Below are 26,107 nucleotides of genomic sequence, written 5' to 3'. Positions count from 1 at the left end.
AACACTTATAGTTTCTAACATAAGGATTTGCTCTGTTTTCTTTGCAAGAAAAAATAGTGCCCTGGAGGCTGGCAAACTGTGAGAAATGGTAATGAGTTCTTTGCTAGTTTTGGTATTCAGTTCTACCCCTGCAGTCTGCAATATAGAGAAGGCTTGAGGAGCTTAGCAATGAAATTGTTCCTATGGATTAATAAATAAAACCCTGAAAACACTTATAAAGTTTATTTATTGAGGCAAACCTCCAGTAACATATGGGAACATCATGGCTTTGCTGCTTCTTGCCTGTCACGTCTTGCCTATCATGGGTGTGTCTTGATCATGAAAGCACTTACTTTTGTGAGATAAACAGTGCAGGATCAGACCCTTGGTCCGTAAGTATTGTGGCACAGGGATATTGTTATATTGCAGTTCTGCTCACTCTTACATTGGTGTAAATCGGAAGCCTCTTTTGCAAGACAAGTTATAAATGAGAATGGTAATGGAAATATTTCCCACTAATCCAATGAAAGCAAGTCACTCACACAAAGCAAATCAATTACTGGTAAAACCCTGTTAATAGCTAGGACAATTTATGTTGTAATTGAGCTAGTGGACCTCATTAAAGATGGTTCCCCAGGCTCCAATACTGTATGCTGAAGCAAACATGAAATTGAGTCACTTAATTATCCTTGTGTTGGATTTTTTTTTAGCTCTCCAAGTCTCTGTGGGAGGGGAAGGAACAACTGTATGAAAGGATTAGGAATCAATGAACATACCACTTTGAAATGAAAGGGATGGCCAAGAGTGTGGGATTTTAAACTAGTGACTTTGAACCCTGAGAGATGCACAAACACAATAAGAAGAGTTTGTAAATCATGCGTCTTGGCAATAACTGCTGAGAAGCACAGTGAGGGTTTTTTCCAGGTTTCAGAGGCGACATGCTGAATTATGTCTTTTGAATACCCCAAAGCACCATGCTTTTTTTTTTTTCCAAACTTAAATACGCACACTTACAAATCAAAGATAATTAGAGGCTATAAGACATTTAAAGTGATAAAATAAAGGATTATCTCTCCAGTGTGCCTTCTTACATCTTTTTATGGAAATAATATTTTCAATACATCTTTTCCAGGGTGGGGATGCTGTGCAGGCCAGGACCTGCAGCAGCCTCGCCATGCCAGCAAGCCTTTGCAGGAGGAGGCGCACTGCTGGGTTTGGCTCTGTACTGCTCCTTCGGGACGTTGTGAAGTGGGTTTCGAAGTCACTTGGTGCAGAGGAGGCCACAGTAGGATCTGACCTTTGAGGAAAAATCCTGTACAGTGTAGAAAATTGTTATTTTCTACTGTTGCCCTCTGCTCCCCAGCCACTGATTGAATGCAGTCTCAGTGGGTATTAACTTACCCTCTGCACAGACCTCTTGTGGGAGGAACTTCTTCCAGCAGATAGTCAAAGTATGTCCCTGCTATAAAATAATACAGGTGTAAATATTTATGGAGAAGATGTTACAGGAAAAATCTGTAGAGAATAACATATGAAGAAGCTTATTAAATTCCCTGTTTATGAGTATTAGGACTTCTCCATCAGCATGGCTGTTAATTTACTCATCCTAAAGGAGACGCGGATTAGCCATGCCTGCTCTTGCAGCTTGCCTTCTGCAGTAGTGCTCTGGGTCTGCGTTTCAGCCCTTGATTTTGCCTCCGCTGCCTTAACTATAGTTACCTGACACACTAATAACTACCATTTGGTGTCTTTGTTCCACAGTTAAGGGCTGGAAGCATGAACTATGACAAATAAATTACAAGGCTAAGCCATGCTTGCCTCCCTCCTACCTATATTCATCTCTGAGTGAAACACCCCTTTCTCATGGTGGGGGATTGCAAACAGTGATAAAAGTAGTCTTCATCTGTGAAGTGGCTTCCCTATTCATTTCCTGAAATTGGTGGGGTTTGTGGGCTTCAGCTGCAAACAGAGAGCTGCCACATAAAGACTTGGTGCTGTCACAGATAAGAAAATGTAAGAATTTGGGATACTTTGCAGCACGACTTTCTTGGCACAAAACCTTAGCTTCTACATAGCATGAAGCCTCGTGGGCAGCTGATATTTTCGCCTTTGTTTTTGGTCAGTGACATAACATCTGCCCTCTCCATGACAACTCATTTCCCACACATTTAAAAATGAATTGGAGCACCTGGCTTTCGCTCTGCAGGGCTGGGGCTAACCATCTAATCATTAGACCTTTCAAGAACAGAAAAAGGAGTGGTACAATATGGCTTTCAGGCAGTCTTAAAAAAAAATCCAACCCCAAACGCTTTAATGTTAAACATAGCAATACCTCAGTGAATACCAGCTTTTGATCTGAGGCAGAATGTGTTTCCAAATTCATTTCACGCTGTGCTGTTTCAGTGAATATAACCACTTCACCCAGGGGTCTTACTCCTAGACCTTCCGCTAAACTTCAGAAAGCAACCACTTAAAGTCAGGACAGGCGATTTCTGCTCTACTCCCTGCTCTGCCACAGAGCCGCAGTATGACGGGCCAGCTCTGTATTCAAGTCTTTTGGAGATTTAACTGCTAGTGAAGGCAGCAACTCCCTCATCACACATGGTTGCAATTGCTCCAGGATGAAAATGCTTATGCTGGTGTAGCTCACGCTGTTTCAGCCAAGTGCAGTAAGCTAGAGTTGTCTTATATTAGTATGACTGTGCTTGTCCTTGAACTGTTAACAGCACAACTGTGGTTGTTTTTAAACAAACAGTTTACTTGGCTCTCATAATCCCAGAAGTGCCTTCAAACAGCTTGCATCCATATGCATAGCTCTCCTACTTACTCAAAATTCATGTTCAGTGACTGAGTTGTCCCCATCTTTGAAATAGTGGGTCAGCAGTGAAGACCAGAGTCTTGACTGGAGGCAAACATAAAAACTAGCCAGAATTCGAGTACTGAGCAGAGTCGTGTCCTAGGTTTGCGTGAATGTCTTGCCAAAGCTATTTCAACAAACTCTTCCAGCACCCCCTTTTGCCCCTATTTAATATTATTATTGTATTAATTCCCAACCTCACTTCAAGAGGTTTCGCAGCACTCTGCTGATGCTTTCCAGCCTGTTTGTCTCTAGAGGAAAGCAATAAATCAGGGAGGTGGTGGGATCACAGCAACCAAATCTTGAAGCAAGGCATCAACCTGGTGAATTCTCCACCAAAAAAAGAAAAAAGCCCCAGCAGGACTGAAGAGTGAGTGCCCAATGCAAGTGCTTCAGCTCCTTGGCAGCTGTAATTCTTTTTACAGCTCTCACCCTGCCTCTGGACACTGGACACTTCTGGCTGCACTCAGTTGTAGAAGTCAGTCAGGTATAGCCCAACCAACTGCAAAAACAAGGGTACTGGGAGGCACGCAACCTTTGGTTTCCATAAGGCATCACAGTATTCCTTTGAACAGAAAAGTGCTGGACTTAGCCAGAAAATTTTCTTCTATTGCGGGTGTGATCATTTGATGAAATACTGAAACTTTTTACTAACTATTTTAGTGGGTGGAGAATAACGGAAACACATTTTTTTCCTATTGAAAAAATTACACAAGCAGTTGGGGACAGCAATATCTAGGATGCTCTTTCTGCTTTTTCTATCCCTTTCTGTTTCAGAAGAGTAACAGCCACTGGGTTACTATTTGCTGAGCTTCATTTCTGCTCCAGGGGATGAGCCAGGGTCAGGTCTGTGACCCTGAGCAGCCAACATGTGATGCAACTGTCTCTAGAAAGCAAGCGGATCCTTTAGTGCCAAATATTTCTGTCTCCTGTTATCTACCCTCCATGTTCAAAGGTTGCAGGAAGTAAATGGTTTGAAATTGTGACTATATCTTTTTCTTTGCCATTCATTGCAGATAAACTTTGACATTTGCAGTAGCTGTATTTTCCCTGCTGTGATACAACATTGTCACTGTAAAGCCAAATACTGATTTAGAGCTGATGTCCAATGTTGATTTTAGTCTAGTATTTCAGAAGCCTCCAGTGTGGAGAATACAAATGATTGCAATTTTTCTGATGAGAATGTTGGGGGAGGTTTTAAGTTAGAAAATGATGACTCACAAAAACTCAAACTTTGTTTTGTGGGAATGTACCAGTTCTGCTGGGAAACTTTTTTGGGGAAAGGCTTCTCAGATTCAGGAAGGAATTTTGGGTCAAAATGTCAGGCACTTTAGGGGAACCGGTCATGTCACAGGTACAACATTCTTCAAGGGCAGCAGAGACCTTGATGCAGTTTCTGGATTTAGTAGCAGAATCTGGACCTCCTGCCTCACAGGGCAACTGCTGACTGCTGGCCTGCTGGCTGTAAGAGGAATGATTTCTCTCTGCCATGTCCTTGCAACAAGTTTTGGGAAGTATTTGGTTTTTCCTGAAACAGAAGAGAAAAAATGAGAAAATGCTTGTGCGATAAGAATCTTTTTCCTCCCAGATATCCTGGAGGCTGAATGTCTTTTCTGAACTCTATGAAGGGTTTTTTTCTTTTGTGTGAATGTGCAGTTTAGTACTAAAAGAAGTATCACACTATGAATAAGGCATGGACCTGGAAAACAGGAGAATCAGCTTCAGCCCTCTATCACTGTGTGATCTTTTACAGGTCACTTGACATTTCTGTGTCTCTGGTTGTAGTTTGACAAACAGTTTTATCAGCAGCCACAACACTTGCAACTGAATGGTCCTTCCAGCCAGTCATTCCCACTGCAGTATATCCCCTTTGGATGTGTCTGTGCTTGCCAATGCATGTAAAGCCATCCATGATGCATCAGCCTGAGGATCTGCTCTGAGCTCAAATGACCTGGTTGTTTTTAATCCAAGTACTTCCACCCTCTGATTAACCATGTGACTGCACAAATGCTTGCGCTGGCACCACTGACGAGATGGCATGGGGACAGGAACAAGCAACAGGAGGGGATGGAGGGCTGCCAAAAGCAAGTTCATTGAGATATGTCCTCGGTTTTCCTTGTGCAACATTAATAATAGTTATTTGTCATTGCGTAACACTAGATCCGTGGAATAAAATGCCAGTTTAACAGCTAGGTAGTCATAAAGCTGCTCATTAAGATTTTTTCAAGCATTTGTCTGTTTGCTTGAGTAAACGTAGTCCAATAATTACCGAGTTTGAATATTTTACTGCCAGCTGTTCATCAAGGTATGAATCAGCTGGTTAGTTATGGGTGAAGTTTTCATTAGGATTTAAGCTCCTTAGTCACTTCTCAAAATGTTTCCTTCTATCCTGCTGTCTAATCTGGTATCAGCGTAGCAGAAATCTCATTAATTAAGGATCTTTTATAATCTGCTCCCCAGCTTGTGGAATGCATTTGCCATTGCTGCTCACGGGGCTGAGGCCAAAGCAGGATGTTGTCAGTCATCTGGAACATCAACCATGACACTCACAGGGACACGCTCAGACTTCTGCCTGTGATGAGTCAAATTGTTCTGTAAGAGCAGGAATATCCTATGCAATCTAACATCGGAGCTTCAGCTGCAGGTCATGTCAGTATCAGTATCCACCACAAGAGGTGGACGGGTGGGCAGTGAAGTTGGTGCTGAGAAAGCATCCTGCATGTCAAGTCTGTCTCCTGTACAGTACTATTAATATGCCATTAATATACATTAAGAGAAGACCTAGAGACCTAGAAACCAACTGAAGCTGATGAGTTTGCGAAGACATCTATTCAATATCTAAATTCAATATCTAAACCTGATGATATGTGATTTATAAAGGATTGTGAAAATTAGGCTTCAGGAAGGCCACTGAAACTAGTAGACATGAGCTAATTAAGTAATATAATAAGAGTGTGAACTGAGAGAAGTCTTAAGGAGACTGCTCTTATACGTTCTTATGTATATCGTTACACATCCTTATGTATGCCCTCATACATCCTTATGTATATCCTGATACTTACTATATACAGACCAAATTCGGAAGGCAAAAGTGAGCACCATCATAGCCCCACTGGCATCAGGTTTGTTCGTCCAGAAGTTGCATGTCACTGGGCAGCATACCTGAGGGGAGTGCATGGTCCGACTCCATCCCTCCCGTGGACGAGGACGGCCTCAAGGGCCTTGGGGACAGCTGGGGATGGAGCCCGTGCAGCGGGGATCTGTGGTTGCTGATTGCTTTCCTCTCAGATGGCCTGTTCCTGGCGTTATAATCATGAATTTATCAGAATACGTTTGTAACGTTCATTTTTAAGCTGGTCTGATGTAGAGAGTAACTCAATGAGGCTGATAAAAAAAAAACAGCACATCTCCTTCAAGAGAAACAAACCTGACATAGGCAGCCCCTTGGGGATGTACCTGCGGCTAGAATTGAGGCCGCGAATCTCAGGGGTAGGCTGTGCTCCTGCCAAACTCCTGGGTCCCTGCAAGTGCTGCTTTTGCCAAGTGCCGGGCTGCAAAGTGCACTTAGTATTACCGGGAAATGGCAAGGAACAGTTGGCAAATACAGCTCCCAGTATCCCCCGAATCATCATAACCTGCCCGATTCACTGCTGTCTAATCATATTTACGTTATCAGCCTTAATACGTGTGCGAATGGCAGAATACTTGATATTTGCTTTGATATATCCTTTTGATAATTAGTAAATATCCTTTTGATATTTGCTAGTAGGCTTTTTTGTAGTATTAGACAGGGCATATCTGGCTAATCCTTGTAGGTTTTTGAAGGCAGGTGCTCATGGTAGTGCATATTTTGCTGTTTGAATATGCCTTCCTCTTTTCTTCCTAGGGAATGGCTTTTACGCTTGAAGAGAGGCTACAGCTGGGAATTCACGGCCTACTTCCTCCTTGCTTCTTGAGCCAGGACGTCCAAGTTCTCCGTGTCATGAAAAACTACGAGAACAAATCTAATGATCTAGACAAGTATGTCAAAAAAGTCTTACCCCCACCCTTCTTTTACAGTTCTTTAAAGTCTCTGGGAAGATTTGAGGATCCTTTTTCAAGACCCACAGGTTTCCTTCAGAGTCACTTTTTTTCACCTGTCAATATTCTGCAGCACCAACAGTGTCTATAGGGGACGGTCCTCTGTCACCTCAGTTACGTGCCATCCCAGTCCCAAAATAGTGGTATTGCTTTTTTGTACTACCATGTTGCTGGAGAGCTCTTGTATTAGTGTGGCAATTCACTATACCCTGTTTGCATGTTCGTCACTACGTCTACACAGGTGTCTCAGGCAGAAAATCATTCCCAGTCTTTCATAACCTGTTGAGTTTTTTATTTTTCTGGCTGCAATTTGACCAAGAGAAGAAAAACCCTTTGTGCAAATGTGATATATTCTAAATTACTAAGTGATCATATAAAGTCAGTGATGCACATGTAAGTCTGGACAACACTAAGAATGCAAAGTTGATTTAATGTTTTCATTTTCTAAAATAATATTTTTAATATTCCTCTTTCAAATATAGTATTTAACTGTCTTGATGTGTTTGGTGATTAATTGAGAATGCAGGATAAAAGAGAGAGAGGTTTTGTAGAAATATCTTAGGAAAGACAATGCTTTGAAAATTGCATATTAATATTTGCATATATGTATATATAACCTTATAGATTGCTTAATAGATTTAGATATTACAGATTATGTCCTATTCTGTACCAGATGGCCCTGAAGACTACATTTGACCTTTTGCATTGCATCTGTTTCTGAAGCAAATTCAGAAAATCTAAGGATATATAATGGGTCTGATTTTCAGCGCTACTGAGTCTTTGTAAGCTGTCATTGAGGATGGTGGAGCTGGACGTTCAGGTTCTCTGGGAAATCTAGCTCAAAATGTCTATTCACAGCCTAGCACTTTGGAGCATTAGGGATTGGAAGTATTAAGTACTGAGTGAACTGAGTACTGCTTTTAATGAAATTGCCAACATGCAAAAATACTGATATGTATGTATTTCATTTTACTTTTAAGGTACATTGTCCTTATGACATTACAAGACAGGAACGAGAAGCTTTTTTACCGAGTGCTGACCTCTGACATTGAGAGATTCATGCCCATCGTTTACACCCCAACAGTCGGCCTGGCTTGTCAGCAGTATGGTTTGACTTTCAGGAGGCCACGGTGAGTGAAGTGAGCATTCTTGCCCCTTTTCTTAATTTGATGTGAATGTTTCTTTTGTATTGAAAGTCCATCTTTCTGTGGGTGGCCCAAAACATCTAAAATTTGATCCTTGATCAAAAAATGGTCTATCATCAAGCAGCTTGATATGCGTACATTTAATGATGATCTGGGGAGCTGAGAACAACTCTGCCTTCTTCCTATAAACAGTGAACAGAGTGGTTTTGTTTTTAAACAGTGCTGCACAGTCTGTAACTTAGCTCCCAATGTCTCTCTGAACTTATGGTTGCACCGCTCCCCATCTGCTCTCTCCAGAGCGCTCAGGTTCTTTCTGCTGTGCTGGCCTTTGAGTAATCTTTGGATTTTGGATACATTGCGCTAATTTGAAACTTTTGTATGCATTTCCACAAACTGCCTGCAAAAAGCATTTTCTTTGGAGATGATGCTCTGCATCAGTGCCTTCCTCTCTGCTCGAAACACTGAGTAAATTGATACAACATTAAGTCCTGTGTACCATTTTGGAAAGCCCTATTGTGCATAATTCCTTTTAATGAGTAATGTTTAAATAAGCTACTCATTAGTATTCTGAAGTAGGATTGTTAGACCTATCCTGAAAATTCAGTAGTAGGTTTTGGTTTTCTTAGCCAGCTTTTTATTTTATTGTCCTTGAAATGTACTAGTAGGCGAATAAACACTTTAGCATTTGCTATAGAAATATGCATACTGAAGGAGTGGAAAAATATTATGTTTGAAAAGTATTTCACAAGCCTGAGACTTAACTGCAGTTCAGCTGAGAGAAATAATATGAGATAGGGGGAAACTGAGGCAAGTTCCAGCAAGTGACTCAAGGTCACAGGGGGGACTGTGAGGCAGACCTTGAAAATGTAAGGCCTGCATATGCACATAATGACAAATGACATATTATGGACAAGATTATCATGTGGAAACACACTCACACCCTACCTGCCATCAAAATTTCTAGTAAAGCCCCTGTATTCGTTCATGTTGCTGAACTGCTGCTCTCTCATAGAGCTGGCCCTCAGGGTTGTTTTTCTCTATGTGTCCGTCCCAAATCATTGTGTTCTGCTCCAACACCCAAATTATTGAGCTGCTGCGCTGAGAAGACAGTCATCTAGTCAAGCCTTGATCATATCCCCTCCTCCTCAGTGCATATGGGGAAACCAGAGAAGGAATTGCCCCCTTTACAGGGGGAGAATGCTTTCTTCCTCTGGGTGGAGGGAAAAAGTAGCAGGGATAACAGATTCCTGACTGTCCCCATGTGTTGAGTTGTGAGCAGCATACAGCAGGGAAGAGCACACTGCTGGTTCTCTGCTCATCAGGAGTCATACCTGGCAGCTCCTGACCCATAGCCCCATGCACGGCCACTGTTTCTCTGCCTTGGGTCTGCCTTTACCTTTTGACAACAACAAGTTCAAACAATTTGGGGGAGTTTTGCTTCATTTAGTTTCCAGTCATGTTGTTATCTTGGGGAAAGCAGTGGTGTCTTTCCTGATGCTGGACTCTTTCTGCAGTTGTTTCTGTTGGAGAAGTCCTCTTCCTATAATTCATTTCTTTCTTATTTTTGAAACCTAGATTATGATGTTCTCATAGTCTGGCAGTTTTGCTGCTGAACCTGGACTTGGAGCTGTTCTGGATTCCAGCCCATGGCTTCTGCAGAAAAGAGCAAACTATCATGCCCTTAGTACACTGAATTTCCTTTGTCAGGGAGTTTGTTTCTATGAAGATGTATAGTGACTTTTGGCCTAGCCTCAGATTTGATTTTAATCAATCAAAGTTGTTTTACCTAAATAGCTTTTTTTGTTCCAAAAAACGAGGAGCTATTATACCATTTAAAGTGATGAGATTAAAATGAGAAGCATTCATACTTGTCTTTTTTTTTAAATCTGACTTTTACTGTCTTGCAGTAAATACTTTCTCTCCTGGAGCGTAATATGTACTTCAGGAGCTGGCTTGCAAGATGCTTAGTTCAGGGTAGGACGCCAATGCTTTCTCCCAAACATTGGGACCTGCAGATCTGGGGAGCCCTGGAATTAAGATTTAGCTTTCAAATTCTAGCTCTTGCCATGTTTGTTATCTTAAGCTGCACTGACAGTTGGAAAAAGTGATTCTTCTAAACTTTTTTTTTTATCAGAAGGGTTTTTAAACATAATGATGACCAAGTAATTTTATATTCTGAAATATTTCATTGTTGTTTTAAAGAGAACATAACATCTATGGTTGGAGAGGATTTCCAAGCCTTTCAGTTACACTTTGCTGATACGAGAGACCATATTGTATATTTCTGTTCATTAACTGATTATGTTATTTTAAATCTGCAGTAAAGCTGCGTTATGTAACCTGTTCCCATACTTAACTATCATATAAGTGGAAAGTGTTTTCCCCTAATATGTAACCTAAATGTTTTTTGCAAATTTAATCTTCTCTACAATAGCCTTTTCACAGTAAAAAACAGTTATCATGTTCAGCCTTGTGATTTTCTTGCCTGTAACTGGTGCTGTTCTGTTCTCATTGTTCCGCTCTGGATTCTCCTGTTTGGCCACATTTCTCTTGAAATGCAGCATGGAAAAGTGTGCAGCGTTTTCCATATGGAGGACCTGGCAGTGCTGAGGAAAGTGGAGCAGTTATCTGTTTGTTAGCTTTTGCTAACACGTCCCAGCGTGCCCTTGTCTTTCACCATGCTGCTGAGTTCACGCTCAGTGGCTGGTTGCTACAACTTGCATTGTCATCTTCTCCTCGTGAGTCTTCTCTTCTTGTCTTTGATACAATTACCCCACCAGATATATCCTTCTTCATAACTGTACTTATCATTTCTCCTTGCTGTATGTCCTACTTGGAATTTTGTCTTGTCTGGAACAAAGCAAATCTTGTACAAGAGCATCTGAAATTACTCCTGTGAGGTCCTGCAGGGCTTCTCACATGAGAATAAGTATATCAGTGGTTGCGCCGCTGCAGGTTTTGTTTGTCAGATGCTGCTGTCATAACTGTGGGGCTCAGTGCCTCTTTTACCCTTCCTGGTGCATGCAAACTCGTAAGGGTAGACGTTGCACCTTCACTTCTATGGGGCTGGAGTTTTGGAGTTCTCCTCCTGGATCAGGGCTCCTGTATCCTCTGTGCTAATGGACTCATCTACTCCAAATGGATCCAGGCACCTGCTGTTCTTTCCTTTAGAAAATGCTGTCAGAGAGCAGTTCAAAAAGCATAGGTTTTGTTTGTTAAGCAGTGGAAAAGAGCTACTAGGCAAAAAAGCACTAACAAACATCCAACTCTGCATTTTTATCTGTGACGCCCATAGTCTCACCCTGTTTTGCTGATGTGCTAAGCAAAGCTTCTGTCTTGAGATGCTCCAGCTGGTTGCTGTCTGACTGCCCTCCCCAAACTCCTATTGCCTTTCTCTTCAGAAGGAGTCACTTTAAATTTTCCAAGCAGGCTTTTATTTTTCTGTGGCCTCAGGCTTCTTCCTATGTGATGAAAACTTTGGTTTTTAGAATGGTTGGAGGAGAGGTAGAACCATCAAAATATTACAAACAGCATTCTGGCACTGTCCACTAAGAGCTTTGAAGTTTTTGCTGGAAGGTGTCCATCCTGAATCACATTTTTCCTATCTAGTTTTTCAGACAGCTCCCTGCTGAGTTATCAATATTCATTTATTCTAAGTCATGCAATATGCATTAAAATCCTCACACCAACCTACAGTGCATTTTTATAGTTTATTTTATGTATTTTTAATAAAAAATATAAATTATTAATAATCTATAAGTGCCAGGTGAAGTACTGAGCAATAGCACTTATGTCACAGTTATGGTAAGGACCCTGTCAAAATCTCTCTTCAGTGTCAAACAAGACCATGCTAAACAAGTCCATGAGAAGAGCAACGAGGTCAAAAACAGAAGTCTTCCCAGCCACTGATCCTGTCTGCCACAGTGGCCAGTAATAGGTGCCTCAAGAAGAGTATAAAATAGGGTAGGCAAATACGCTCACTTCCTTGAGTGCTTCCGAGATTATGCTCTTTGTCAGTTTGTGTCTCTGGGTCTTGCAGTTTTGTTATAAAACGCTGCTCACACTTTTGTCTTCACAAGGTTGTAGTTTGGTTCTGGAACAGTTGAGATGGCTCCCAGGTGTGTTTACATTTTCAAGGCCAAAGCATGTTGTTATAAGTAGTGTCCCAAGATGACAACATTTTTATCAGATATAGGAGTAATTCCAGATGTTCAGGGTGACCCAGATTTAAGGGAGATATTCTTGCTGAGCTGTATAGGTTCAAATGCTACGGCTGCACACATACGGCCTTTGAGAGGGGGCTGCAAGAGCAGCTTTGCAGTCTGTCTTCTGCAGTCCTCGCGTGCTTTGTGCATGGGACAGCCTTTCCCCAGATCCCCAACGCAGGGGAGACCCAGTGGTGCCCATTGCTGCCTACCGCCATGCCAGCCCTGTCATTCCACAACCACATGAAGCTGTCACAGGCCCTGAAAGCAGCAGTCCCACCTAATCTGTCCCAGGTTATTCACTCCTTCCTTCTGACACCCTTGTGCCTGCCCATGTGTCCATGCACCTGTGCAATGATCTAGTTCAGGGATAAACCAGGGTCAAGCCAAGGTTTTTTCAGGCCAAGCTGGTGGTAATCCAGATATCCAGTTCACCGTTAGCTGCAAGGAGAGTTGTGCTGGCATGAGGAAAGGCATGTGCAGAAGCAGGATCAAGCTGCTGAAGACAGTGCTGTCTTTTTGTGGCTGCAAGTGTTCGTGAACCCATGCCATATGACTGGCATCCTGCATGCTTTGGAGTAACCTCCGACTGCTCTCTGACCACACTCGCAGGTTTGCCAGCCACAGTAATGGTGAATTGGGTCTCTGTCCGATCTGCAGAATGCAAGGGAGGGATTGTATTAGGTGCTAAGAAAGGTGGGCCTTGGAAGTATTTGGTTTTCAAAGCTTTATACTCATCAGAAGTTGGAGGAGTGGGAGCTGAAACGTAACAAAGCAGGGCTAGCAGCTTTCTGAGGCGCTGAAAGAGGAAAGGAAGGCGGAATCTTAGTTCTTTGATCTCATTAAGAGAAAGAGTCACTGTTATTCTAGAAAATGCTTCCACCATCCCTAAAAGCTTTGAAATACTGATTGAGAGTCTTTTCTGCTTTGAAGTGAAGATACAAAATCTCTTGCGATTGCAAGGAAAAGAAGTCCATAGTAGTATTATGAACTTTTTTCCTCTTTTGCTTTTTCTTTCTTTTTTAGTGTAAAATTTATTTCAGAATTTATTATGAGAGTCTTAATGCAGCGCAGGACTGAGCATGTACCATGCAGATTGAAAGGTGTCTTTCAAGCTGGAGGATCTCTTTAAATTGTGACTCTTTCTTTGAAAACGTATAGTGATTCCATGCATTTTTACAAACAGAAAGCAGAGAAGGGAACTACTCTCAGGGCACAGGACCAGGATTATATCTCTTACATAATAGTAAGCATTAGTTTATTATAGTGACATAATCTGACAAACTCCTGAGACACTGGATAATTCATGAGCATGCTGAACTTTGAGGATATAAAGTAGTCAACTGCTCTGCAAAAGCTTTTGGCATCCTCTGAGAGACTGTGAGTAGGACTGGAAGAGGTTGGTGTTGCCGTCAGAGGAGAGCTGTGGGTACAGACAAAAAACCTTGCTCAAGTTAACTCTCCTTTTCTGGAGATATCAACATTCTTGAGGACTGACTGCAGAACAATGAAAAACATGTTGGGATGAAGCTGAACCTGGAGAATGAAAGCTAACAGGATGCAGATGGTGCTAAAATTAAGTCTGACAGAATACTGATCTTTGTCTCTGATGAAAAATGAGCAAGTAAAACATCAGTCAGTCCACAGAATTGTCTTGTCAACAGATCCAGCTCTGCTGAGTGTTTTTCTAATTGTGTTACACAGTCTGAGCAGCAGGAGAGAAAATGACCTGCCATTTCTAGACACTTCAAAGCCAAACCATGTGGAAATTAGAACAGAGGTGTAAATCCCATGGACCTGTCCCTAACCAATAATTTGTCTGTGCTCACTCTTCTATAAGACAGTGAAGAGGAAAAGTGAGTAACCAGTGGGAAGACTGGGTTTTGAATAGTTATGCTGAAACTGTTGGGTTGAACCCCAAGGTCATTTTTAAGTGATCTTTATTTCTTGCAAAAACACTGGTTGTCATAACATCTCGTTGACACCAGCAAAATTCAGACTTCTCCCAGAAAGAGCTGAAGTCATTGTAACAGAAAATGAATGTACTGAATCATCCATGTTTAGATAACATCACCATGAGCAGACTGGTCTTATTACAGGCTGAAGGGAGAGATCTGTGGAAAGTCTTGTGAGGACAGCGAACAGTCAGGAAACCCTGAGAGGCTGGCAGGGGATACAGCTGGGAAACGGTCCCAGTTACAGGGCCAGGTTATGGAGCAACAACAAGAAGACCACCCTAGCTAGAGGAGGTGAGGAGGAAGCAGGTCCTACTGTGAACTGCTCAGCCTGTCTAGAAACCTCTACTGAGAGATGGCAGAGTGGTTTAGGGGTTCCCACAGCTCCTTCTCCCTCTCTGCTGACCCCACTTTTTCTAGGCATAGTCTTTTCAATGTGCTACTTTGTTCCTGCTTTGTTCACCATTCAGGGGAAGGGAGATCTGAGGTACTGTGGAGTGTGGGTGGTAGGATAGACATTGCTGGGATCATGAGGATGTACCAGGGTTATAACACTGGGCTGGGGGTGAAAAAGGACTAAAATCCATTTCTTCATTAGAGAAATAGTCTGCGCTTCTCTTTGCATATCTCCAGTCTCCTCCCTCTTTCTCCCTTGTTTTTGTTGAGCAAAATGTATGTTCGATGACTCTCAAACTCAAGAGAAACTTCCATAGACAAGAAATAAAATCTGAGGCCCATTAAAGTTAACAGCAAAGTCTTGTGTTAGTTTATATAGGTCAGACTTTCCTCTGCTGTCAGAGGTGGTTTCAACTTACATCTTTGGAAATTCCCTGATTTACCAAGAGAAGCTCAAAGGAAGAGGTGGAGCTGCCCAAAAGAAAGAGGTTGACCTGGAGTAGGAAATTCAAGGGGACATGTTCACATTTAATCTGGCATAAATCTATGCTGCTGCCACAAGGAACAACCCCACCTTAAACAACAAATGCCAAAGGCAGGGAGGAGAGAGGAGAAATATTTGGAATAATGAATACCAGGATTTAAAGTGGAGGGGAAATAACACTGGCTATCATGTAAACCTTGGACAGCAATATCCATTGGGCTGTGGAACAGTGTCCCATAAACTATGCATTATGATTTGGGGACTTTTTTAAGAGGAGCTATCCTCTTTTCAACTGTTTACATTACAGAATATTTCCATTGCAAAGTAAATGATAAAATTTATAATGATTTTTTATTTTATGTGATGCTGCAAGATAACTGTGAGATGCCGTCTCATGTTGCTGTAGAGGGGCAGTACTAGAGGTAACACCCTTAGCCTTTAATAACAGCACATCCATTTCTGAAAGAGAAGAGAAATTAACAGATAGCATAAAGAGCAGTTTTGCACTTGCCAGTGACTTCCCCAACAGCTCTGTGCAAAGTATGAGGTTCTGTGTTTCGATACTGAAGTTCTTACCCTTCTGGGGCTTTGCTGTGTTTTCAGAAGTGCCTTTTTGCCTACAGCAAAGAGAAAACTTGGTGTGCAGATATACCCTTCAAACATTTTGAGAACAGGGCAAGTCACACACATCTTCAGCATGTGACTGTGAAGACCTACCCTGAAAGTTGCTGGTATGTTCTGTACCTCCTGCAATTTATGGCAAAAGTAAAATTGTTTTATGAGGTCGATTCCCCAAGATAGAATATGCCAGTTTAGATTAATTTATCTGAAAGCAGATTGCTCTGGTATAGTCAAAATAATGTTTCTTTTCCATGTCAAACTTTGTCCTAGTTCTGTGTTCATTCTCAGGACTCCCTGCAGTGCACTTTAAAAATGAAGGTGTGGGTCTTGAAGGAATTTTCTCAACACAGGAAGGAAATATAATCAGGCTAGGATTTAATTTAACTTCCTAGGGAGTCTTTATCCCACCATGACCTCTGTACTATCGAGTAAAATAAAGTACAGTATGTGCTTACCAGTTAAAGCAGATGAGGGCTCCTTGGTCAACACCACTGGGCAACAGCACTGATTGCTCATCTTGACATGTTTCTCCTTGCAACTCTGTAATTTTCCAGTTACTGAAATACTACCAGGCTTCCATCACACAGGTTGAGTTAGGATTCAGCCTCCAGAAAGGCAGAGAAGAAGAAGCAATGAGCTCAATTTTCCTATGCTTGAAGCTATTCTTGAACTGGAGACTTCAAGCTGCTTGAGTGTGATGGGCTCAAATGCAGCAAACAACACTGAATTTGAGAAATGCCAGCACTCGCTGGTTGGTGGGATCCCTGAGTGGTGGGATCCTATGTCTCGTTTCAAAGCCTGGTCTTTATCCATGTGCATCTATAAATTTATGTATGGATAGCAGATGAACAACCTGATTTCTCCCTCTCCCTGCTCTCCTCCTGCAAGAAGGGAGCTCTGGGTGCTGAGGGTGAGCAAGAATCAGATCCCGCGCTGCAGAACTGCTTGGCTGTTTCCCAGCCATTGACTCCAGTGGGAGCTCAGTGACTAAATCCTTATGTAGACATCCTCAGAGCTCTTCGTAAACACCACTGTTGAAACACTACTGCTGAAAATGAACAGTGGAAAGAAATTGTTTTCCAAAGTTTTGAAATAGAAGTACGATTTAACTGTTGAATTATGCTATGACATGACAGTTGTCTGGTTAAACTCTTCTGAGTTACTCTAGGAATGCTTAAAAACAGCCTCTCCGGAGAGTTCAGTAGATACAAGCAGCTCATGACAAGTCAAAAGTAACGTGTATGCTCACCTTCTCCCCTGATCACAGACTGTGGATAGCAGAGATCCCTTGGGGACCCCATGCCACCCCTCTGCATTCTCAAATTGCTTCATATCAGCAGTCACTGTGTTGGTCTTTCTCCTTCAGTGCCCCCTGAATGAGGAGGAGAGGGCCATGTATTTTTCAGACTGCCCCTGACTAGAACTAATGAATCCAGGATTCCTGCTGGTTTCTGTCCACTTTTCCCTAACACCTCCTCTCTGCAAAACCTGCTGTTCCCTCCCACATCCCTCTCATTCCTTTTCAGTATCCACATGCCTCCACCGTAGCCATTCACACCAGCTCCTGCCTCTCCCCTCCCCTCTTCCTTGCAGAGCAATGGGCTCAGCTTTGGGTTTGCTCTCTGTCCTCTCCAGTTTCCTGTCTGGACTTTTTTCATCCTGAGACCCTCATACCCTTTCCCTTTTTTCATTCGGTTTACACTGCAATCAGTCTTTTTTCTCCTTTTCTCTGTTTAGCCCTATAACGTTTTGCTAGGGCTGGGCTAGAGAGGGCTCAGTAGGAACGAGGTATGAAGCAGCACATGCTGCGGCTGGCTGGAAGCTATTTTTTGGCTAGCTGTCAGACTAATTGTCAGAGGAAGGTCTGTGTGCCCCTCCGCAAAGTTGTGGGGACATGAACTTTGGTCTTTTCCCTTCATCCAAACAGTGAGTTTCAAAAAAAAATATAGAAGCAAACATCTTTGAGACCTTTGCCTTTCTGATAAATTTGATAGGAATCATCTAGCAGGTGAGAGGAGAAACAGAGACAGAATGATCGAATGATCTCTCCTTTCTTGGAAAAACAGCTAAAAATAGTCCTGAGTGTTAATAATGTGGCAGACTAGGACACAGATCAGCTTTGCTTTAGGCTCTGATCTGGGCTTTCCTACTGTGGCAGGGTCTGGAATATGCCGAAGAATTTGGAGGGCTGCAGCCTCCCCTGCAATCTGCACACGTTGTTCTCCAAGTTTGGGAGCAATCGTTCATATGCACTTATTCCAATGACTCTGTTCCTGATCTTTGGCAGTTTCCTACAGCTTAGCTGCGCTGAGTCCCTTAGGATCACAGAGATTTCACTGTGTGAATTTGGGCATTTGTGTATGGTGAATGTTTCATTATCGCGCCTTGGAACCTGCGTCTTCTGGCTTCCACAATGAATTTTGGTTTTCCTGCCTAAAATATGTGATGACAGTCTTGAGAGCATTTGTGACACTAAAGCAATCATTCATCTCACAGATTATTTTAAATTAAATCTCATAGTATACTGAAATTACAGGATTCTGCCTTACAAATCTCTGTATAGATTTCATTAATTGATGATTGTGCTTGGTTTCTGTTACTTTTTCATCAGTACCTCAGTGAACTGTTCAGTATTCTACAATTTACAAAGAAAATTATATAACACAACAAAAAGTTCTTGGCTTTTGTTATAAACAAATCTGTAAATACAGCTGATGAATCAACACAGTGATCTTGTCCAATGTGATGATTAATTGTACTGTATTTAGACAAATCAATGCATGCTAGAACATACTTTCTCTCCAAAGGCTGTAACTCATAGGCATTTAGAAGCTCAAACTCCCTAAAAGAGCCAAATAATTTTCAAAGTTTGTTTTGTTATTTCAAAGCCTCTTATCCTGTTCTGGCAGAGATCAGAACGCAAAAAATCAACGATAGGAGTGCAGCTGGTGGAAATGTCTCTAGAGGCTCACATTGCTCAACCTGTCAGTTTTGTGTATGCATCTTGAAAGTGAAAATAAATAAAAACCAAATGTGGGGCTTTGCTGAAACCACTTTTTACTTCATCTGTAGCACAAACTGGCCTTGCATCCACAGAGTGGGTCCTCCAACATATTTTCTGGCAAAACACTGGCGATTTTTCATGGTTAGTATATAACAAGAGTCAGGACCATCAGCTGATCCCTAGCTAGTGCATGTCCCCTTTGCAGCCATGGGCAGCCTATGGATCAGCTGGACTTGGGGCATAACTTTGCCAGACTCAAAAGAGCACAGAGTGGCTGGCATCAGCAGTCAGCATCCTTTCGCAGTGACAAGCCAACTTGTCTTTTTGATTCTGAGTGTGAAGATAATTTTACCAGGTGACCTTTGACATTACTCTGAGACAATCTTGTTCAAAGCTTTTCAGCAATACCAAGCCTTTAGGTAAGGCAATGGTTGTGATCACTGCAGAAGTTCAGCTTGTGCCATGCCAGTCAAAGCCCTGCCCTTTGCCGCATGTGGTATCTCGGTGTAGGTTTCTGACCTCTGTCTCACCACTTTTTCAGCACACTCCTCAGCAGCCCTGTGCAGGCTCAGATGTTGTCAAAGATCTGACTCATCACTTTGGTTTGTTGTTTTGGTTTTTTTTAAGTAATGGTTTCCCACGGATTTCCTACACATTCTGAACGAAGTACTGGTGCTACTAAGTCAAAAGAGCTAGGGACTTAAATGTGGCCAGGATTTCATCATCCTCAGGTTGTGAGTTGGGATGCTTAACCTTTACTCCTGAACATTTTTGTTCTGAGAATGAGCTTTTCCCATTTGGACAGAAGCACTGAATTACAATCCCACCAATCTGATCCAAGTCACAGTAGTGTAAGTACGTTCATTTTCCTTAATGCTACCCGACCTGGTACTCTATCTTCTCCTCACTTGTGGAGCAAGTTCTCCTCATAGCACCCAGACTAGAAGTTACAGAATGGAAAGAAAAGAAAACAAAAGCCTGATTTTTTGTTGCCATATTCCTGATTTAGTCTTGCAAGTCATTGCACAGTGGTAAGGCAGCACACACACGTGGAGCCAGACTGGTTGCAAAGGTCCCTCTCCTGTCCTGGGTGGCAAGCAATGAGCAAGTATTTAGAGCATCAGGGACCTTTGCTACCATTTTCATCTACTTCCCTTTGTCATTCCCTCTACACAGGAACAAGCTGCTATATAAAATGAAGGCTGGTAGGCAATTAAACAAAATATTTTTGATGTCTCTTTTTTGAGATGCTGTAACCCAGGCTGATGGACCGATTTCTGTGCAGAAAGCACTTGGAATTTTCAGCTGAATTTTTGTGTTCTTCATGCTAGATACCAAAGCCTGAGCAAGCCTGACCATTACAATATATGTAAATATCGGATGATACCATACAAATACCTGCTTCCCTCACTGAACAAACATCTTTGTCTTCTGAAAATAGTCCTCTCAGAGGAGCGAGGGAGGGGAAGAAAGGTGAAACTGGATTGGATGAGTGTTTGTTGTGCTTTTCAACACCTGTCAACTTAGGATCTTTTGAGATTCTTCTAGCAGGTCCTTTTCCTCTACAAGGGTGTAGTATCATACAGATATGGTTCTATATCTGATCCACTGAGGGAAATTAATGTGAAGCAAGGACTAGGGTCCTTTTTCTTCATGCTAGTGTACAAATCACTGGACCAGTGCTATCATCTGTTCTGCTCTTCTGTGGCTCTCAGCCAGGTTGGTAAAGCTGGTGGATATATTTGCTGCCTGTCATTCGCACCTGGTAAGTGTAAAGAGGCCATTAAGTGACTGGATGTAACCAGGCAACTGAAGTTTGGGGTTTGCTGCCCCAAACCACAGCACAAGGCAAGACTGTAAGAAGACCACAGCACTGTGGTCAAAGAAGTTTTCCTGGAGCCTGATAAAGCAAACATAGAGGCTAAGGCATTGCTTGCATTGGATTCCTGTTTGGTTGCATGCCAGAGGAAACAGCAGGCTAGAAAAGCGGGTAGAGATAGTACCCAGGAGGGTTGCAAGCACAGCCACAGAAGTACTGGTAATTGTGACACCAAGGAAAAGCTGTTAGGGAGAGAGAGATTTTTGGGTACGAAGGAAGTGACAAGAAATTTGGGGCTGTGAGGAATGAAATTGCATAATCTTTCCTTGTTGCCCTGTGTGTTTGGGGAAATGAGGTTTTGCACATTCTTGGTAAATAAACACTAGTGTCTCCCTCGGTAAATAAACACACCTGTCTCCATCATACATTGTTTCTCCTGAATGGAGGTAGCTCACAAGGCGGCACTGCTAACCATGGAGATCAGAAAAGGGAATGCTACTTTCCCTTTTTGGAGAAGCAGCCTCTCATTGAATGAAAGCATACAAGAATATTTTTGTTTCCTAACACCTAAGACATGTTAAAACTTGCTCCTTCCCAAATGCCTACAAAGAAACGAGCATTATTCCTAAAAGCCATTACCATCATCTGTCATTTTCTCCTCTGGGCATCTCCTCCTCAGTCTCCCTTGTCTCTGAATTCTCTCTAATATGAGCATTGCAGTTCTGGGATTGTCTTCATTTTGGGTCTTTTATAATGCCATCAGCGTGGCCAAGATTTAACGGGTACTGAGCACAAGCACAGGATTTTTCCAGTGGCTCATGCGATAAGCTGTGTAGCTTGGTAACTTATTCCTGGAACACTTCCATGAATTCAACTGGAACAAAACCAGAAAGAAAAAGAAAATGGCCCTGGCTTAGGGATGGGAAATGGTCTCGTGGGGTCTAGGTGAACATATCCAACCCCTCTGGCAGATTCTGCAGTCATGATCTACAATCTGCCAGATCCTGCAGTCCATTTCGGACAGACTGACTGAGTTGCTGAAATCCACACAGAAACACTGAGCCAGTGACAAACTAAGAAGCTGTAACACTCCTTGAAATTCTCTGGATCCTTATAGACATGCTAAGTGGCACATTAAAATCTAGTCTAACTTCTACCATAACTAAAGAAGTCTGTAGTGAAACCAGTGATTTTAAAGGCATGGATAGGAGGCCAAAGCTCTGAAACCACCAATGAATGCAGGTTGGAGCACTCCCTGCTCCGTATTACCCCCTGCAAAGGTAACAGCTCTCTCAAGGTTATTGTTTAGCCAGAAGTAGTGGTACAGTGTGTACATCCTGGTTTGACATTGGTAGGGTAGTTAATTTTTACTAAGCTCTATTTCTTATGAGTATTTTTATCCCTTTGCTTGTGTGTTTGGCTTCCAGCTAACTGTGAACATAGCTTCTTCTCTGTGGGGGGTAAAGATACACAATGGCCAAATCAGTGTTTCCCTTCCAAAGCTGGAAGTGCCATTAGTGTGTTACTTGTTCGTCTGAATTAAGCTATCTGATTTTGCCTGGAGTAAAGCAGGGAGCCATTTTTCACCTAAATTCCTCCATACATGCGACAGCAGAGATAAGGTGCTAGGACTGGGAACCCTGTCCATGGTATGGCCTGATTAGAGAGCAAATGTATGTCCATAGCCAGTCTCTTTTCAGAAAAGGACAGAAGTCACCTTATTCGATGGGAGATAAATATCAAATAAAAATAATATTAAATTAATATCAAATAAAAATAATGTTAAAGGGACCACAAATTCTGAGAGGGGTGTCTCTTTTTGCTTGCTTATCAGCTGCCAACTTGGATTTGGCTATTTTAAGCCAAGCCAGTCCGTTCTCAGGCAAAACATATTATGGTGATAGTAGTAAGGGTCCTTCTCCCAAGCAACACAATGAGAGCTGTCATCAGATTTTGGAAGACCCAGACTGAAATCTCTCTTCTCACAGATCTGGAGCAGAGGTTGGAAAGCAGCCCACTGCCCTCTGGAGCCAGGAGCTCTTTTGAGGGAGTGGGTATTCGTCCTTTGTGCTTTGTATGAAACAACTAGATATTCACCAAGCAACAGGACAGGTGATGGGTAGAGAGCTGGCTTTCAGTTTCTGCTGCAAGCACTGGATATCTTTCAGAGGTTAAATAGCTGACGGGTTCCTCTCAGCACTAAAGACATTTGAATAGGTGAAGCATACATCTTAGACGCTTAAGTAATAGGCATCTTTATTATATTCAGAAAATACTACATTAAAGCAGTAGCATTCTTTTTAAAAACATGTTGTAATTTGAAATATCTTCAATGATGTTACTAATTTGTGCTTTCAATTCCTGGTTATTGAGTTCTTTCTGAATGTAGAAGGCAACAGTACAGTACCTCCTTTTTATGGAGATTAACGTCTGTGAATAACGCCTTTGAGTTAGGCCATGTGTATGTGATTAACTTGTTGGTTACTGGGCACAGTTTTAAAGAATTATGCTGAATACATGGACCAGTACTTCCCTTTTCTTGCATTTCTGATCTTTCTGTGTGATTGAGACTTCATTACTGTAGAAGCCATCACTGTTTTATTTTTCTTGTTTTCAAAGTTGAGCTTTTTCATTAAGATCCCACAGTTGACTGTGGGAAGATATTTGCCCTCCTAGAAGAATCATATGAGGGAAATCCTCGCCAGAGAGAGAAGCCTGATTTTGTTTGCTTATTCATTACTAGTATGGACTTATAATGGAAGTTGTTTTCAGACTCCTCTAAAAATGAGCTTTTTTCTAGCTAACATTTCGCATTACAACCCTGGACCATGACCTGATCTGAACTTACTGGGGCTGAGCAACAGTAGGGACATGTAAGCATCAAACACTCATTTCTCTGGTGTTCCAGCTGCTTTCCAACACAATAGTAATCATTGGCATAACTCCTGCATTTCTGATCAGATAACAAGGCAAGGAAAGTGGGTGCCTCTGCCTCCCAGGTGGAGTCATCAAGTTAGGGCCCTTGATTTCTGCTGATTAGAGGATACTATGAACAACATAAGCAATTTACCATGAGACACATATGGAGGTGGCTGCTGCTTTGAGGTCAACCCTACTGAAATGGAGCTTAAAATGCCAAAATATCTGAGCAGAGATTAGTCAATGTGAATAATATGATCCTGAGACTGGAAGTATCCATGGTAAGGATACTATTTTTGATTATAACAGCAAAGAGGAGAAAAATAAGCTGCTGGTCTAAACCACATTCCAAGTATGCTGTCTTCCAGGCCCTAATTTTATTAAAAACATGGCATTTTCCTTAAACAGTGATGACCTTTGTTTTGAAAAAAGTTTAGTCTTAATGCAGTCAGGTATACTATTGTTACTGCAAATACCTCATACTGAGGTTTCATCCAAACATTTAATTTTCTGTTTCACTTCTCATAATTTTTGGTGTTTTTCATTAGGCAAATGCAGGTGTCAAAAAGATGTGGTCAGGTAAAAAAAAGTGTTATAAAGGCAAGTTTGAACTGGTCAAGGCAAATGCCATGGCAAATATTGATCCAAATGCTCATATTACAAGGGGCACACATAGGGAATCCTTTGCACTAGTCAATGCTGATTTTACTGCCAAGTGAGGTATGGTATTGAGTTACTGAATGAAGCTGCATATGCATATCAAGCCCATGTGGTGGACAGCCAGTGTCTCCATATCTTACATCCTTGTAAGGGTATCTGCAGATGTAGTCCCAAGGCCACAGCTATTTGTAGAGCCCAGGCTAGATGAACAGAGTGAGACAAGCTTCCCTTGAAATGTTTATAGTCCCTGGAGACAAAGAGCAAAAGGGGAGATAGATAGTTTTAAGAATCTAAACAGTCTTCTCTGAGATCACCTGGCATAGCATGGCAAAGGCTTGACAAGAACCCAGCCCTCCTCAGTCGCAGAGTAGTGTCCTGCTCATGAGGCTACTCCACCTTGTCAGGAACCTGCTCAGGTTGGATCTAACTTTAGCTCTCCACAGTATAGTTGTTAATATCAAAAGAAGTTGTCTAGACTCCCTATATAATCTGTTGAAACAGGTGTTTCTGGAACATGATTCAGCTCATTCTGAGTAGACCTTTAAAACAGGTCCGATGATCAAATTCTGGAAGGGCTTAGAAACGTTCAAAGTTCTTTTGACTAGGGAGGAATGACTAGCTCTGAAGTAACCATCCTCATGGTTAACATCATTATGTGGATGAGAAGAATCTCACTTTCATTGTTTGAACTGCCAGCAATGAGCTTTTCATGAAAGAGTTTGTAAGAAGACTTTAAGTAAAATCATCAGCCTCCCCTACATTTAGCAGAATTATTTTAACAAGAAAGTTCTTTTGGGGTAAGTCTAAGTTTGCTCCCCAAAACAAAGAAATTTCACAAAGGTGGAATGTGCAACACCTGACTGTTGAATGAAGTTGCCATTAAGGATCTTGAGCCTTGGTGTTCTGAAATGAAAACTGAACTTGGTATTAGCTATCCCCAGAGGTCTTGTTTACATGCCAGTGAACAGCCTGTGTTTGTGCTCAGTAGCTTATTTCCCTGCATTTTCAAGTTTTACTTGTTTTATTTTATCTTAGAGTTACTGATTTTATTACAAGGTTTCTTTTTCTTTTTCCTTCCTAGGGGGTTGTTTATCACCATTCATGACAAAGGACATATTGCAACAATGCTAAACTCTTGGCCCGAAGAAAATATTAAGGTATGTGTCATGTCCTCTGTGGATGGGGAAACTATAGGGAGTTGGGTGCAAAATACGATATTGAATGGGACTGCTTGACATTATTGCAGAATTGCTATTTAAAAGGACAAGATAAGAAATATTCCCTCCCTCAAAGAGTTTCCAGGCCAGCAGTTGCACCTCAAAGACTCTAACATGTATGAGCTCAAAAACATCTTTATCAAAGGTAGCAGGACCTTGGTCAATAAAAAGAGTGTTCATTGTAATAAATTTTTTGCAGGACGGGCCCTGGCCAAGACCTAAGATACTGAAGAATTCTGTGGCTAACTTGCGACTTTTTTTGATATACCAAGGCTCTTAAGATATCTGTGTAGCTAACTTGCTTGTAGAACTCATTCCCAAATCCAGTGAGTCATGCAGCCTCCAGAACACTGGCAACTTTCCAGATAATGTTTGATATCCAGCAGCCGAAAAAGCTACTTACACCCCACCCAAAAAGCAATCTTTTGAAATGTTTTTCACTAGAGCTCAGGGGCAGGCAAGTCCCTGGCATGAAATAAAGTCAACACTAAAGACAGGTCATGCCAATCACCTCCTTCATCAGTTTGAAAATATGTGTGCCTGGGAATTCCCCTGGCTGTGGACAGAGCTTCAATCTCATATCACTCAGCGGTTTCTCCCAGGAACAAAGCCGAGAAAACCTGCAAACATTTTCCATTTCTAAGAAAAAGAAACAGTATTTAACATGTTTCCAGAAGAAGTAATCATATTCCTGTAACCTTGCCTTTGGAACCAGGGAGAACAAATGCAGACTAGATATTTTGTCCTTGCTCTGTCCAAAGATCTC

General features: G+C 41.9%; 1 protein-coding gene across 6 annotated transcripts in view; it reads left to right on the top strand.

Annotated features, from left to right (window-relative positions):
- The window catches only part of ME3 (malic enzyme 3), a 137,809-nt gene that overhangs the window by 69,575 nt on the left and 42,127 nt on the right, over positions 1-26,107 (top strand). For 5 of the 6 annotated variants that reach the window (XM_067317634.1, XM_067317606.1, XM_067317615.1 and 2 more), the window contains exons 2-4: positions 6,723-6,856; positions 7,897-8,046; positions 25,206-25,281. In XM_067317634.1, the coding sequence (XP_067173735.1) occupies positions 6,726-6,856; positions 7,897-8,046; positions 25,206-25,281 (357 nt within the window). In that variant the 5' untranslated portion in view covers positions 6,723-6,725. Of the gene's footprint in view, positions 1-5,480; positions 5,486-6,722; positions 6,857-7,896; positions 8,047-25,205; positions 25,282-26,107 lie in introns of those variants that run through there. The other variant, XM_067317625.1, reaches the window with a different exon arrangement.

This window comes from Apteryx mantelli, chromosome 1, assembly GCF_036417845.1.
Source record: "Apteryx mantelli isolate bAptMan1 chromosome 1, bAptMan1.hap1, whole genome shotgun sequence".
NCBI classification, from domain to species: Eukaryota; Metazoa; Chordata; class Aves; order Apterygiformes; family Apterygidae; genus Apteryx; species Apteryx mantelli.
Note: the sequence above shows the minus strand (reverse complement) of the source record. Positions and strands in the feature narration are given on the sequence as shown.